This window comes from Maniola jurtina, chromosome Z (genome assembly GCF_905333055.1).
Source record: "Maniola jurtina chromosome Z, ilManJurt1.1, whole genome shotgun sequence".
NCBI lineage: Eukaryota > Metazoa > Arthropoda > Insecta > Lepidoptera > Nymphalidae > Maniola > Maniola jurtina.
The window spans coordinates 1,139,703-1,153,125 of NC_060058.1; the positions used below are offsets into that span (position 1 = coordinate 1,139,703).

A 13,423-nucleotide genomic window follows, 5' to 3' on the forward strand; every position below is an offset into this window, starting at 1 on the left:
TATAACCATGTTTATGAAACGATAAATTTATTTGCTTCAAAACCTACTTTAAATATACAGGCTTAAATGTAATTATTCGAAAAATGTAGCTTTTCGTCATTATAAATAATAGATATCGTAATAATTGTATTTTATCCCTTCTTTCAGTAAACTGGCAAATTGCACAATCGAATTTTAAAGTTAATAAATATCACAGAAAACCTATCAAATTAATTTTCGGTTTATAACCTTTCAAATTGTATGAAATTATAGGTACCTAAATAATTTGTGTCCACAATTTAAATTTTTAAAATAACGTAATTTTATAAATTAATGCCTCTAAAATAAGACATAAATGGTACCTTTCTAAATCCTATATTGCTCTGAGATATGTATTTTAACACTCTGCAGTCTGCTGGGCACTTCACACCACAATCATGTTTTGGACAAAAACACACAAAAATACGAAAACCGCGCGCGAGTCAAACTCGTCGCACTGTGCAGTTCGGACTTAACTTATAATTAACTTATAATCAGTAATCATCACCGATTTTAGAGCAAGGTCCCAGCACCACCAAACCTTACTTATTTCGTGAGAAATAAAATTTGAGGGATAAAGCTGTGTTAGCGTACACTATTAAGAGGGCTCTCTCCGTCACTCGTTTCATACAATCGTAGTTCCAATTTCATTTGAATATTAAGCAACCAAAGTCCATGAAATTTTGCAGACATATTCTAGAAACTAATATCTATGTCTGTGGTTTTCCAGATTTCTGTTAAAATATTCGGTTTCAAAGTTACGCGGTCTTAAAAATTTTCATACAAATCTTTGAGCCCCTGTAATTTTAAAACTACATATTTTTAGAAAAATCTAAAACACCACAGACACAGATATTAGTTTCTAGAATATGCCTGCAACATTTCATGGACTTTGGTTGCTTAATATTCAAATGAAATTGGAACTACGATTGTATGAAACGAGCAGAAACGGGTGACGGAGAGAGCCCTGTTAACGTAATGCATATCTGCAAGTTTGTGCCAAAGATCAATTTATATACAGCTGTTAAAGGTACCTTTAAAGCTCACAAAATAACATAATATTTATTCATACTTAAACTCTGAGTCATAATTTTTATACTATATACTATGATACTCAAGAAATGTATATAAAATCAACACTCAGACATGAAAAATATTGAGTGATATCTTTACGTAGCTTTAGCAGCTGGTATGTGTGCACTTGCCGTCTAGTCAGCAAATATGCGTATGTTAACAGGGCTCTCTCCGTCACTCGTTTCATACAATCGTAGTTCCAATTTCATTTGAATATTAAGCAACCAAAGTCCATGAAATTTTGCAGACATATTCTAGAAACTAATATCTGTGTCTGTGGTGTTTTAGATTTTTCTAAAAATATGTAGTTTTAAAATTACAGGGGCTCAAAGATTTGTATGAAAATTTTTAAGACCGCGTAACTTTGAAACCGAATATTTTAACAGAAATCTGGAAAACCACAGACATAGATATTAGTTTTTAGAATATGTCTGCAAAATTTCATGGACTTTGGTTGCTTAATATTCAAATGAAATTGGAACTACGATTATATGAAACGAGTGACGGAGAGAGCCCTCTTAAGGGTACATTCTGGCACTACTCTATCCCACATCTTTCAGAAGATAAATAATGTCTGACAGCACTGGGATCTTGGCCCGTATATTATTGCTAAAAATCTAGACGGCAGAATCGTGAAATAAAGCACTGTACAAGTCATCGTTTGACTTAGAAACCCCTCTATTGACTATCTCACGTGATTTCTTGTGGCAGTTCTATAAAAATCTGTAATCTGTATCACCCTAAAGCGATAGATTTAAGCGTTGAGGTGATCGTATAAAGCGTCCTTACTCCTTACTCTTACATCCAGAAGATAGAACTATTTAAATATAAAGCTTATTTCCTAACACCGATTTAACACAAATTCAATATAACATACTGATCGTACCTATTTGTGATATTTGGCAGCATATGTTATTGTATTTCTAATATTTAGTAATCAATGCCTAAAAACGAATAAATACACAGCATTGCAGTCGATTTGTATTTAGAATATGCTTGTTTATATTTACTGTGATCTCTGGCTGTATATTGATATATTCGGTAATCTCCAGTGTATTGTATTAGTGATAGTAGATTATAATTTGTATTTTTAGCAGTACTTACGTGAGTTTCGTCTCGTCTTGCAGGAATTATATACATGAGAGATCTAGATCAGCTATAAAAATAATTGGCGGTAATCTGTTATAGCTGAACCTCTTCCTACGCGAATGCTAACTTTACTATAATCTAGGGCGTAATAGTATCATGTCTTTTCACTTAAATGTTTACTTACTATGACATGTGTACTAATGATATGATAAAAATTATTTCAGTGACTATGACTAAAAAGGATTCATTAAATAAGTCTAAGTTAACGGCCTTTGAGGCTTTAATACATAACTGGGGAATGTATCTAAGTAAATTAGGGAGAATATCTTTTAAACGAGATCGAGTAATAGTCAACAAAAGAAGATATTGAAAAAATCAATGAAGCTAATGTAGTAAAAGAAAAAATTATGTGTCCTCAAAATATTTAAATGAAAGAAGAGGAAATTCATACTTCTCTGAATTCATATTTAAATTTAAAATATTTTTTAATTGTCAATAAATAAATAATAAATAAACATTTAAATGTTACTTAAAAACAATAAGAATTAAAAGTAATCCATAAAATAAACTTAAATATAAATTAAAACCTCAACGGAACCACCGTAGCAAGGCATTACACCCAAGATGCTGGCAGCATTGCCCCTTTGGAAGGCCTTATTAATTTTTTGTTCAAGGTATAATATAATATAATAATTATAATATTAGAAAATTTGCATTTCAGGCGCAAGCTTTAATGGATCCACAGACAAACATAGATATTTAAGAAATTGACAAGAGGAAAAGCTTCTCGTGGATCCAAAGAAGCCTCGATCAACAAACGCGGTTAGCCGTAATCCTATTAAATACTTCAATAATAATAAACACATTTAGTATAAAATCACTTCTTATCGGATATGTCTATAATATTATCAGCTAGTACAATAATATAATCCATCCTCCTTTCAGCGACATTTCAAACAATTAAACCATTAATATCTATAAGATGATGTACGTAATTCTTCAATTGTTAATGAACAAATTATATTGGATATAAACTTTTGTATTAATTAAACTGACTAGAAATTTGGTCATGAAACGTTTGCCAGACGAACTTAAAATTGTACAAGTTTCATACCGAAATAAAATTCTGCCGCTAACGTTCCGTTATTCACAACCCACCAGCATTGTATATTTTAATGAATAAAGCCTTTAAATATTAACTTATGAAACATCAATGATGTGCATGTTATGTTAAACGCTATGAGTAATATTGAATTAGTCGCGTGCACCACGATGGCCGAGGCTGTGTCAAGCGCACAGGGGACGGGGAGTGATCCACGGCCGCTTCCAAGTGTACACCGGCAATGTCAACAACATAAATAACTTACGACTACTTTCCTGACCACACGAGGTTGATATATTTAAATCACAACCTCGTTCATTAAGAATCATCAAGACCACGTTTCACCGGACCTCAGACCGACTCTAAACACTATTTTAGAATCGTAAAAATATTTAGATCTAGCACGGAAGCGATTGCGACCCAGCGACAGAGTGGACACGGCTATGATGCCTGAAATACAGCTGATTCGTCAGTCGTTCCCGAGCGAACTGCGAGAGGTCGGGACAACTACATTTCGGCATCGACTCGCTGTGTTTAGACTATGATCGTACCTACTGGTTGAGCGCGGCTCAGTGGCCTCATTTTTGGAGTCGGTATTCTAATCGAGTTCAGCTTCAGAGCTCTGTTCGGAGTAGTCATACGGGTTTGTCACCAATTTGTGTAACGTCTAGTACTTAAATCAGTGGTCGATGCGAATGCGCGAGCGCAGGCTTCGCTGCGTCATCGCGCCTTCCCTTCACGGCTGTCTCGTCATAATGTAGCATTGCGCGAAGGCACCCGGGATACGGTTCGCATATCGCAAAATGCAGCGGTTACATGTTGCTTCTCAGAATTGATTTATCGTAGGCCTATTTTGATTGATTACTTACACCTTTCTTGTTTGAATTATCATACCTAATATTACACGTGTATCGAATTGTATAAAGTGTACTAAGCGGTAGGTAAGCCTTCTGGATTTATTTACAATGATGGCCAAGGCTAATCGCACTCATAGTAGGTACAAGCGTATTCAAAGATTTATTTATAGAAGTCGTTTAAAAATTTGATTGCTAGGATTTTAACCGATTAACTAAAAGATCGCTTGAAATTTAAGCACCTAGAAATAGTTCATAAGTGATCGACACCAGGTTATTTGGATCTACAAACACGCCGGTTTCCGCTCCCGGCTTCCGACTCGTTCGTGCGTCTGCAGGTCGGTCCGTGTCGGCGGACGAGTTCTCGGCACGTCTGCAGAAGGTTATGGCGTGGTTGGCGGGTGTCCTGTGACGGCTCGGGCGTCAGGCGTGCGCGGAGCGAGCGCTCACACGTGGCACGCGGGCGGCGAGCGTGCGGGCAGTCGGCCGCGCCACACTGTGTGCGCGTCCTCTTCCCGGCTCGCCTTACCTGGAACGTTACGAGTGAAACGTCAAATCGGGCTGGCCGAGTCCCAGGTCTATACCCGTTACGGAAAGAAAACATTTGGTAACCATGAATAGAGACTACACGACAAAATCGCTTTCACCCTGACGGGACTAATCACGTTGGGGCATACATGTTTCACCAAGTTCCACGATATGAAAATTATGACAAAATAGATTTTGTGTATATGTATTTTGTTTTGATAGACAGTTTAAGTTGAAAGCAAATTTTTATCGATCTTATTTTATCACAATGAAAGTATTTTTATCTATAATATTCGTAAATTAAAGTCCCAATGCTGTTTTAGCTTTAATAAGTAACGTTTATAAATATGGACCTCTAATCTTAGAAGGGCATGTAATCAATACTTCAAATAGTTCAAAATATCAACTACATTCAATCCATATTCTGGGATTATCAAACTTTTTAGATACTTTTTTAATATTGAGGACTGAGCGGTTGCTTGAAACTTTATTTAGAGCATGTTTTAATATACAACGCCGCATCATTAAAAATTTCTTAGATGATGTTGATAGTTAGATTTCGGTTTTTTTGTAATTCACTTCCCTATTACGTGACAGTAAGTAATGCAGAAGAGATAGCACTCCATTGATAGACGGATAGACATTTTATAGATCCACATCCCTACACTAAATACTAAAAAGAACATATTTTGTAATCTCCATTTATTTAAATGATACGTAAAAAAATTATTTTCAAAGGAGCTGAATGGAACCACAATGTAAAACTTCAAACGATTAAGCTCACGGAGATTTTTGGCTCTGTCATTTGTATGGGATAACGTAACAGGGTGTTATATTAACTTTTTCCGTGGATAGAGTATATACATTTTTTTTTCAACACTTACATCTTAAAAAAAATATATAAGAATCAATCAACTACCCAGCTTATTAAAAAGTTATAATCCTATATCTTAAAATTATAGATTTATGTAGATTTACGTTAAAATACTTGTTAGTTACGCCGTAGCCCTCTACGCCACGTACGTAGCACTCTATTGGACATTCTTGTCTATGATATTCGTTTCTCCCGACGACACGACGCGACGTTTTGATTCTTTAAACGTCTATCTTTTTCAGTTAAAGAAGTAACTAAAATGATATTTTTTTTGATAGAACGTAGCTTTAAAAAACCCGGGAGTTCAATATGCTCGCGAAGTAGTACCGCCCCATAGACTTTTCTTATCTCTAAAGAATGCACTTGTTCACAGTGAAAAGTAGAAGTGTAATATTATATTCTATCCATGGAGAGAAGTTAGTAAGCTCTCCCAGTTAAGTAATCCGATACAAATGATAAAGACAAAAACTCAGTGGGCGTTTACAATTATTTAAAATACTAGCTATTTCCCGCGACTTCGTCTGCGTAGAATTGCTGATTCCCCGTTGATTTGATCGATTCCCAGGCTTCGCCAGATTGACGGCTGTAATGGAGCCCTATCCCAACCTCTGTCGGATGAGGCTAGGGCTCTGTTACGGCTGTACAAGAAGGCCTTACGCAAGTAAGTGGTTTTATAATGTGGCCTTACTGAGTGACATATTCCAAACGGAAAAAACTCCTTAAAAGAAAGAGTATAAAAAAATGAAGGTACCAATATACATAATTCATACCTAGCGGCATCCAAAGCCAGGTCCGGTAGCACTTATATAACAGGTACAGTTGCTAGGTGCTTTAAAGAATAGTTATATAAAACCGGACGTATATCAGACAGCTACAGAAGCTTGTTTCAGACAAGTGACATAACTAGCGCAATGCAGCAGGCCCGATAAGAACAGGGCTGCCTTATGCATGATATCATGTTCAGTATTTTGCGAATAAACTGGTTGAAATTTAAATAATTATTACCACGCTACGGGTGGGTTATAAGTTTGTATGTGCATAAAACATCAATAAATTTAAGAAAACGACTGTCACAATGTACGAGTATGTACCTATTAAAAATGAAAATTGACTTGTAATGACCGCTTCTAGGCTAAATAAACTTAGCAATATTTTTTTTCGCGATTGTGTAGTTACGTTTTTATAATAAGCTCCCTAGTAGTTAGATCAATGACAGTGCTGTTCCTAACAGATGGGCTACCGTACTGACAATCGATAATTGCCGTATTCTAAGAAAAAAAATGAATTATGCCGTATATCCAACATGACATTAAATTTTATTTTTATAATTTAGTCGTTTAGTAATCATTGTGTTGGAAACCCTGGACTATGTTTGAAAACTTTTAATCCATATTATTATTAATATTACAAATATGAAAGTGTGTCTGTCTGTCTGTTTGCTAGCTTTTCACGGTCCAACAGTTTAACCCATTCGTTGAAATTTGATGCAGACAGCTTACGGCGCGGGGAAGATAATAGGGTTTTAATAATTCCCTGGGAACTCTTTGATTTACCGGGATAAAACGTAGCCTACGTCTCTTCCAGGGTGCAATCTTTGTACCAATATCGTCAAAAAATATTTAATTTATTTTAAAATTTATATTTGAAACTAAAAAGAAGTATTAAACTAAAAATAAAATATATTAAATTAAGTCTAAAACCTCATCGAGATCATCGCAGCGGGGCATTGTAGATACCTAAAATGCTGGCAGCATAAACTATTGCCCCCTTTGGATTGCCAAACTAATTCCTTGTCCAAGGTAGCTACCAGCTCTTGGGTCCCCGGTTGACTCAATAACCCCTCTTTGAAATTAAATTTTAATTAATGTTTTCTTAATTTTAATTTAGGTTTAACTTTATTTTATAGAAGTCATTATTACAATATAATTATTTGACTTGATAGTAAAAAACAATTTACTATTTTGATTTCTGTAATTGAAAAAATTAAATCTTTAAATGTATAGAGGTTCAACCCTGGATCAATTTCACCCTAGAGCTTCAGTCCATGTCACGGTTGTCGTTAGCGTGCGCAATAATTTATTTTATAATAAAGTGTATTCTGTTCGTCAGCACAGGTACGGTTTTAAAATTCAAACATTTTTTGTTGGCAAGGTTTTATATATTTTTTGTTTCTTGGTGTATTTTAAGTATTTACCTGCTATAGTATATTTATATTGTTATATATAGTTGGTATATATAAATATACTTTTTACAAACATTTTTCTTAGTATTGACTCTTTTAACTTTATCGTGGATATCATAATAATCATAATCATATTTATTTTGCAAAATTGTGGGTAAATCATAGATAGTACTTGCAATAGTTAGAACCGAACACAAGTCACTGCCGCAGACAGTGTGCAAAAATATAATGCAACTACATCTATTAGTCAAAGTCAGAGTCAAAGTCGAAATCATTTATTCAAAGTAGGTACAATTGTACTCTCTTTGATGGTCGAAATTGTTAAATTCGTACGATATAGTGGTGATAATTAATTACGTAACTTAAAACTAAAGCTTCGAGGGTTCCAAACGCGCCCAAGTCTGAGAAGAGCTCACAACAAACTCAGTTTTTTACTACACACTATTTTATTTTACTTGCCTCACAATAATGGGAATTGAAACAGATACAAGGGAATATTGTTATGTTCATAACAGATCACTTTGGATTTCACAACAAGAATACCTACATAGCCTACAAATACGTGATTTGGTATCTGTCTACCTACTGCATTGCGCTGTCTGCGGCATTTCCGCGGTTTGAATCGTAATATAAAGCCTCCAGTTCACGTTGGTCCAACACATTCGCTGAGTGCCGGCTATGTGTAGAGGCTGAAGTCGATTTGAGGTGCGCGAAATCAAGCAGAACCGAGTTGATTGAATTTTTTAGGGTTCCGTACCTCAAAAAGAAAAACAGAACTTTTATAGGATCACTTTGTTGTCTGTCCGTCTGTCGTGTTTGTCAAGAAAACCTATAGGGTATTTCCCGTTGAATCATGAAATTTGGCAAATAGGTAGGTTGTTCTTATAGCACCAATAAAGGGAAAACCCTAAAACAAACCCGAAACCACAAAAATATTAAAATGTGTTCATGAACAAATAATGTATCCGGTGATTTTTTCATACAAACGTAGGAGGGTGATCACTAACTACATTATTTGATATTATACGTTCAAAACTAAGTATTATATCCATTTGTCTCGTCAATATCTATAGGTTTATTGATACATAAAACATTGAAAAAAATATTGATTTTAAAGTTGTGAGCCTCGAAAGATTTTTATTTTAACACTAAATTTATGACAACTTTGTGCGTGAATAGATAAGATTAGCAGTATGATAATTCTAAACAATTTAACTTTAGGGGGACATATTTTTTACTTATTCCTTAGTTGAAATAATGTTGCATTGCAGAAATCAATTTAGTATTATCCACGCGGGCATGATTTGTATAGTAATTAGATAAGGCTAGATTTAAGTTTTATTGTAATATGATGGTGTAAAATAAAGCATATTTCAATTCGAAAAAAAATATAAAAAAAATAGTATTTTTTATATCAAAAATACTTTTCCCAAACGACTGTTCAACCCTTTTCGCGCGCTTGATTTCGGTGAAAATAATCGTGCCACAAAACATTCGGCTCCACGCGGAAGGTAGAGGGCACCAGCCGGTACATTTTTAACCCCCGACCCAAAAAGAGGGGTGTTATAAGTTTGACGTGTGTATCTGTGTGTCTGTGTATCTGTGTATCTGTCTGTGGCGCCTAAACGAATGAACCGATTTTAATTTACTTTTTTTTGTTTGAAAGGTGGCTTGATCGAGAGTGTTCTTAGCTATAATCCAAAAAAATTGGTTCAGCCGTTTAAAAGTTATCAGCTATTTTCTAGTTATCTTGTAGAAAAGAAGGTTAGATAACCCTTAGGTTCATAATATTCAAGTGTCAATTGACAAATGTCAAGCTGTCAAGATGCACTTGCCTAGATATACATAATTATTTATTTGAAAATGATTTGTCGCGGGTGTTGAAAATTTTTAATTTACACTTGTTATATGAAGTAGTAAAAGGTTACCCACGTGCGCTGGCAATTTCATTCCAGCGAACAGCGTCACCTTAAAATAGGACATACGGCATAAAAGATGAATAGACAGATAAAGGTTACATACACATCGATGTTACATACCCGTTGGTCAGACGTCCGTTTCCAGTGCCTCGGCAGCGGCACCGTGCAGCTGGTTGACGCGCACGTTGCACGTGACGCCGCCGTGCGTGGCGCCGCAGCCGGCCACGTGGCCCGGTCCGTAGACGGTTCCGGGCGCGATTCCGTACATCGTCCCCACTCCAGATCCGTAGCCGACGCCGAACGCCGAGCCATGCGCGGCGCCGTGTGCGGGCGCGGGTGCGCCGTGTGCCGCGATCGCCAAGGCGCCGGGCCGCCGACGCAACTCGCAGCGGTGTTCATCAGGCCTGGTAGCCCGCTTCGCCAGTTTAGCTTGTTGCTTCAGCAGCTCTTGTTGTCTTAGCTGTGTTTCAGATCCATTACTTCACAAAAGCTCATAAGTCCCAATACCGATAAAAACAAACAAATCTTTCCTCTTTATAATATTAGTCAATAATAGAGATGATGACTACTCTACTACTCAAATCAGCAATTTTTAGTTTTTACCAAACGTCAAAACGCTCGCTTAGTAAGGGAAGGAGCTCGTATGAAATACATGAATGTGGCGCCATACACATATTTTGACGTACTTTTTTAGTTAAATCGATAATTTAAAATAGCAAACTTAAAACTAGCAACGAATGTGGATTTTACGAATTTTGGAAAGCGCTCTTATTTAATAATTAAGTAATAAGAAATAATTTATTTTTTACATAGGCATCATCCCCATATTTTATCAACAAGATTATCATGATAACCGTAATTTTAGGGTACGTTTTTAGTACAAAACAATACGTACAATTGCAAAACTCTTAGAGTTTAGTATTGTGTACAACCAGGAGAATTGCATTGCTTAGTTGTCATGTAAAGCTCGTATTTGAGAATTACATTGCACACTTTTCTAATGAATAATGATCGTACAGTTAGCAACAAAGATAGGTTTGCACCCGTCAACTATAGGACTCTGGTTGCTGACTGCACAACTTCAAACATTACTGTTACAATAGCGTATATTTCTCCGCACTGCACCATTATAATGTAATGCTCAAAAATGAATTCCGAACTATTGTTACATTACTTGTAAATGCTCTTGGCCAGTACACATTACCACATGACCACTGACCAGTACCATCAATTAACTTGTATAAAATTCATTCAACAAGTGTAACGTATAATTTTGTTTCGATTGTCAAAAATAAATTTAAATTATTCATGTCCTTAAATCAAATACATTTAATAATAGCCTAGATTGAACAGAGTTCGCAATAGCATTAATAACGTAAGTGAGTGGAATAAGGCTTTTATGAGAACAGGTTACATACTTGATTATGGCGCAATAAGTCCTGATGTTCCAGCGCTGCGATGTCGTCCGTGTTGCCAGACGCCTCCATAGCGGCCTGCTGCTCTCTTAGGAGGCGTTCCTCTTCACGTAAGCGCCGCATGCTGATCTCGAGCTGAGGATCTGCCACCAGCACAGAATCTTCTAGCTCCATCATCTCGGACGACGAGTCGTCGCTCACAGACGACTTTTTGATTGGACCTGAAACTGTTTTGAAACTTGTAACTACATGTTTGAATTTTAAGCCTATACGTCAATGGAACGTACGACAACATTAGAGCAACGGACACGCACACACATTATGGTGAGGTTTTAGCAAGGAAGTAAGACTGTTACGGCTTAGTTATCCGGCTCGAAGGACCATTTTTTATGTTGTAATATTTAAAAGAAATTTTATTTACTAAAACACCAATTTACCAACACACGTATTTAGTCGACGAGAGCCCGAATAGCTTCGAACCCATCCAGGCTCATTATTCATAGAGACATAGCCTACGCTACGCTCTTTGAGAATCAACCGCGACGCGTAGCGCACTGAGTCCCTGTGAAAAGGGACTTCGGATGGATTCAGATCTAGTCGGGCTTACGTCAACTAAATACGTGAGTATAGCCGTAACAATCTAGATACTTATAATGGAAATCACTCACAATAGTTTAAACGCTAAAGAAGTAAGACATTTGTCCCGTCGCCGACAAGGAAGCGGTTAGCTATCGTGATTGCCCTGTGTTGTTATAAGTGAATGAGCAGGTTTATTAGCACTTTTAGAGATAGATAAAGCCCAAATTCACAGCTCAACTCAAAGGGTGAGGAAATCTCAATAAAAATAAGCTAATACATACTTAGTCACTATACAGAGTGCGAAGACGTTCATAATTCGTTCGTTTTAGTTGCGTTTGTCGTACTTTAATAGCTCGAAAATGTCGCGTGTAAAAGATCTTTGCTGAATTTATTTCTATGTTTAAACACAACGGCAACTATTCGGACTTGTGAAAAGATGTTTTTCAACTAGCTACGATTTTCGAAACGCAAAGCAGAGCCTTAACAAAGAAAGCTGTACAAAACTGACTGAGACACTACTTTGTCTGGAGAACAATGAACTAGCTCGGCTGTCATTCCGTTCCTGTTTCTTTTCTTATTAGCGAAATCTTTTGTAGCTCTGACACAAAACAAAGACTTTTGGGTGCGTGCCTACCTCGGATCAAGATTTTTTTATTATCTTTTATTCAGATACAAGCTAGCCCTTGACTGCAATCTCACCTGGTGGTGAGTGATACTAAGTCTAAGATGGAAGCGGGCTAACCTTAAAGGGGTATGGCAGTTTTCAGTTTTCAAAATAAGTACCCTATAAAGACCCTATTGGTTTTCTTGACATACATAACAGACATAGACAAACAGGCAGATAGACAAGTGGAGAATAAAGTGATCCTATAATGGTTCCGTTTTTCCTTTCGAGGTACGGAACCCTAATAACAAAAAAAAATCAACAATTTAAATCAAAATTCTATGAATTTCATTTACGGCGGAGTATGGGAGTACGTGGTGATAGCCTAGTATTCACTTCTGACTTTTCAGAGGTATGAGCGTTTCAAGCAATTAAATATCACTCGCTTTAACGGTAAAAGAAAACATCATGAGGAAACCTGCATGCCCAAGAGTTCTCCATAATATTTTCGACGGTGTTTGAAGTCTGCTAATCCACACTTGGGCAGCGTGGTGGACTATGGCACAAGCCTTTCTTATTCTGAGAGGAGACCCGTCTGCACTGTGGACCAACGATATGTTGATCATGATGATGATGGAATATTAAAACAAGTGTAAAATAAAAATTTATAACACCCCCGACAACTGAAGGTTACAGTAACTAGAAAAGAGCTGATAACTTTCAAACGGCTGAACCGATTTTCTTGGATTATAACTAAGAACACTGTCGATCAGGCCACCTTTCAAACAAAAAAAAAACTAAATTAAAAGCGGTTCATTAGTTTAGAACCTACGATGCCACAGACAGATACACAGATACACACGTCAAAATTATAGCACCCCTCTTTTTGGGTCGGGGGTTAATAATAATGTCACTATTAGTGAATGATTAGTGTAACGAAGGTCACTTTTACTATCACTCCCGATATGTAGGTACGCCCTAAAACCTGTTGTTACATTCATGATAGGTTGTTTACATACTTATACTTGACTTATGAATGGATATTGATATCCATTGTTATTTTGTTACGTCGAAGGGTGAATGAAAGAAGTGGTTGTAAAAGCTTATAGGAATAAAGGTAAAGGAAGACATTCTCATTTATAGCACGAAAGCTAATATTTTTGTCGAGCAAAAGCTACCCAGTAC

The 13,423-nt window shown here is 36.4% G+C and overlaps 1 protein-coding gene across 1 annotated transcript in view; it reads right to left on the bottom strand.

The window, feature by feature from the left end:
• Nucleotides 1-1,601: 1,601 nt before the first annotated feature.
• The window catches only part of LOC123880499 (potassium voltage-gated channel protein Shaker), a 181,210-nt gene continuing 169,388 nt past the window's right edge, over nucleotides 1,602-13,423 (bottom strand). Inside the window, exons 9-11 of the mRNA XM_045928651.1 lie at nucleotides 11,059-11,282; nucleotides 9,761-10,100; nucleotides 1,602-4,666 (exon numbers count right to left, since the gene is read on the bottom strand). Coding sequence (XP_045784607.1) covers nucleotides 9,768-10,100; nucleotides 11,059-11,282 — 557 coding nt within the window. The 3' untranslated portion in view covers nucleotides 1,602-4,666; nucleotides 9,761-9,767. The remainder of the gene's footprint in view (nucleotides 4,667-9,760; nucleotides 10,101-11,058; nucleotides 11,283-13,423) is intronic.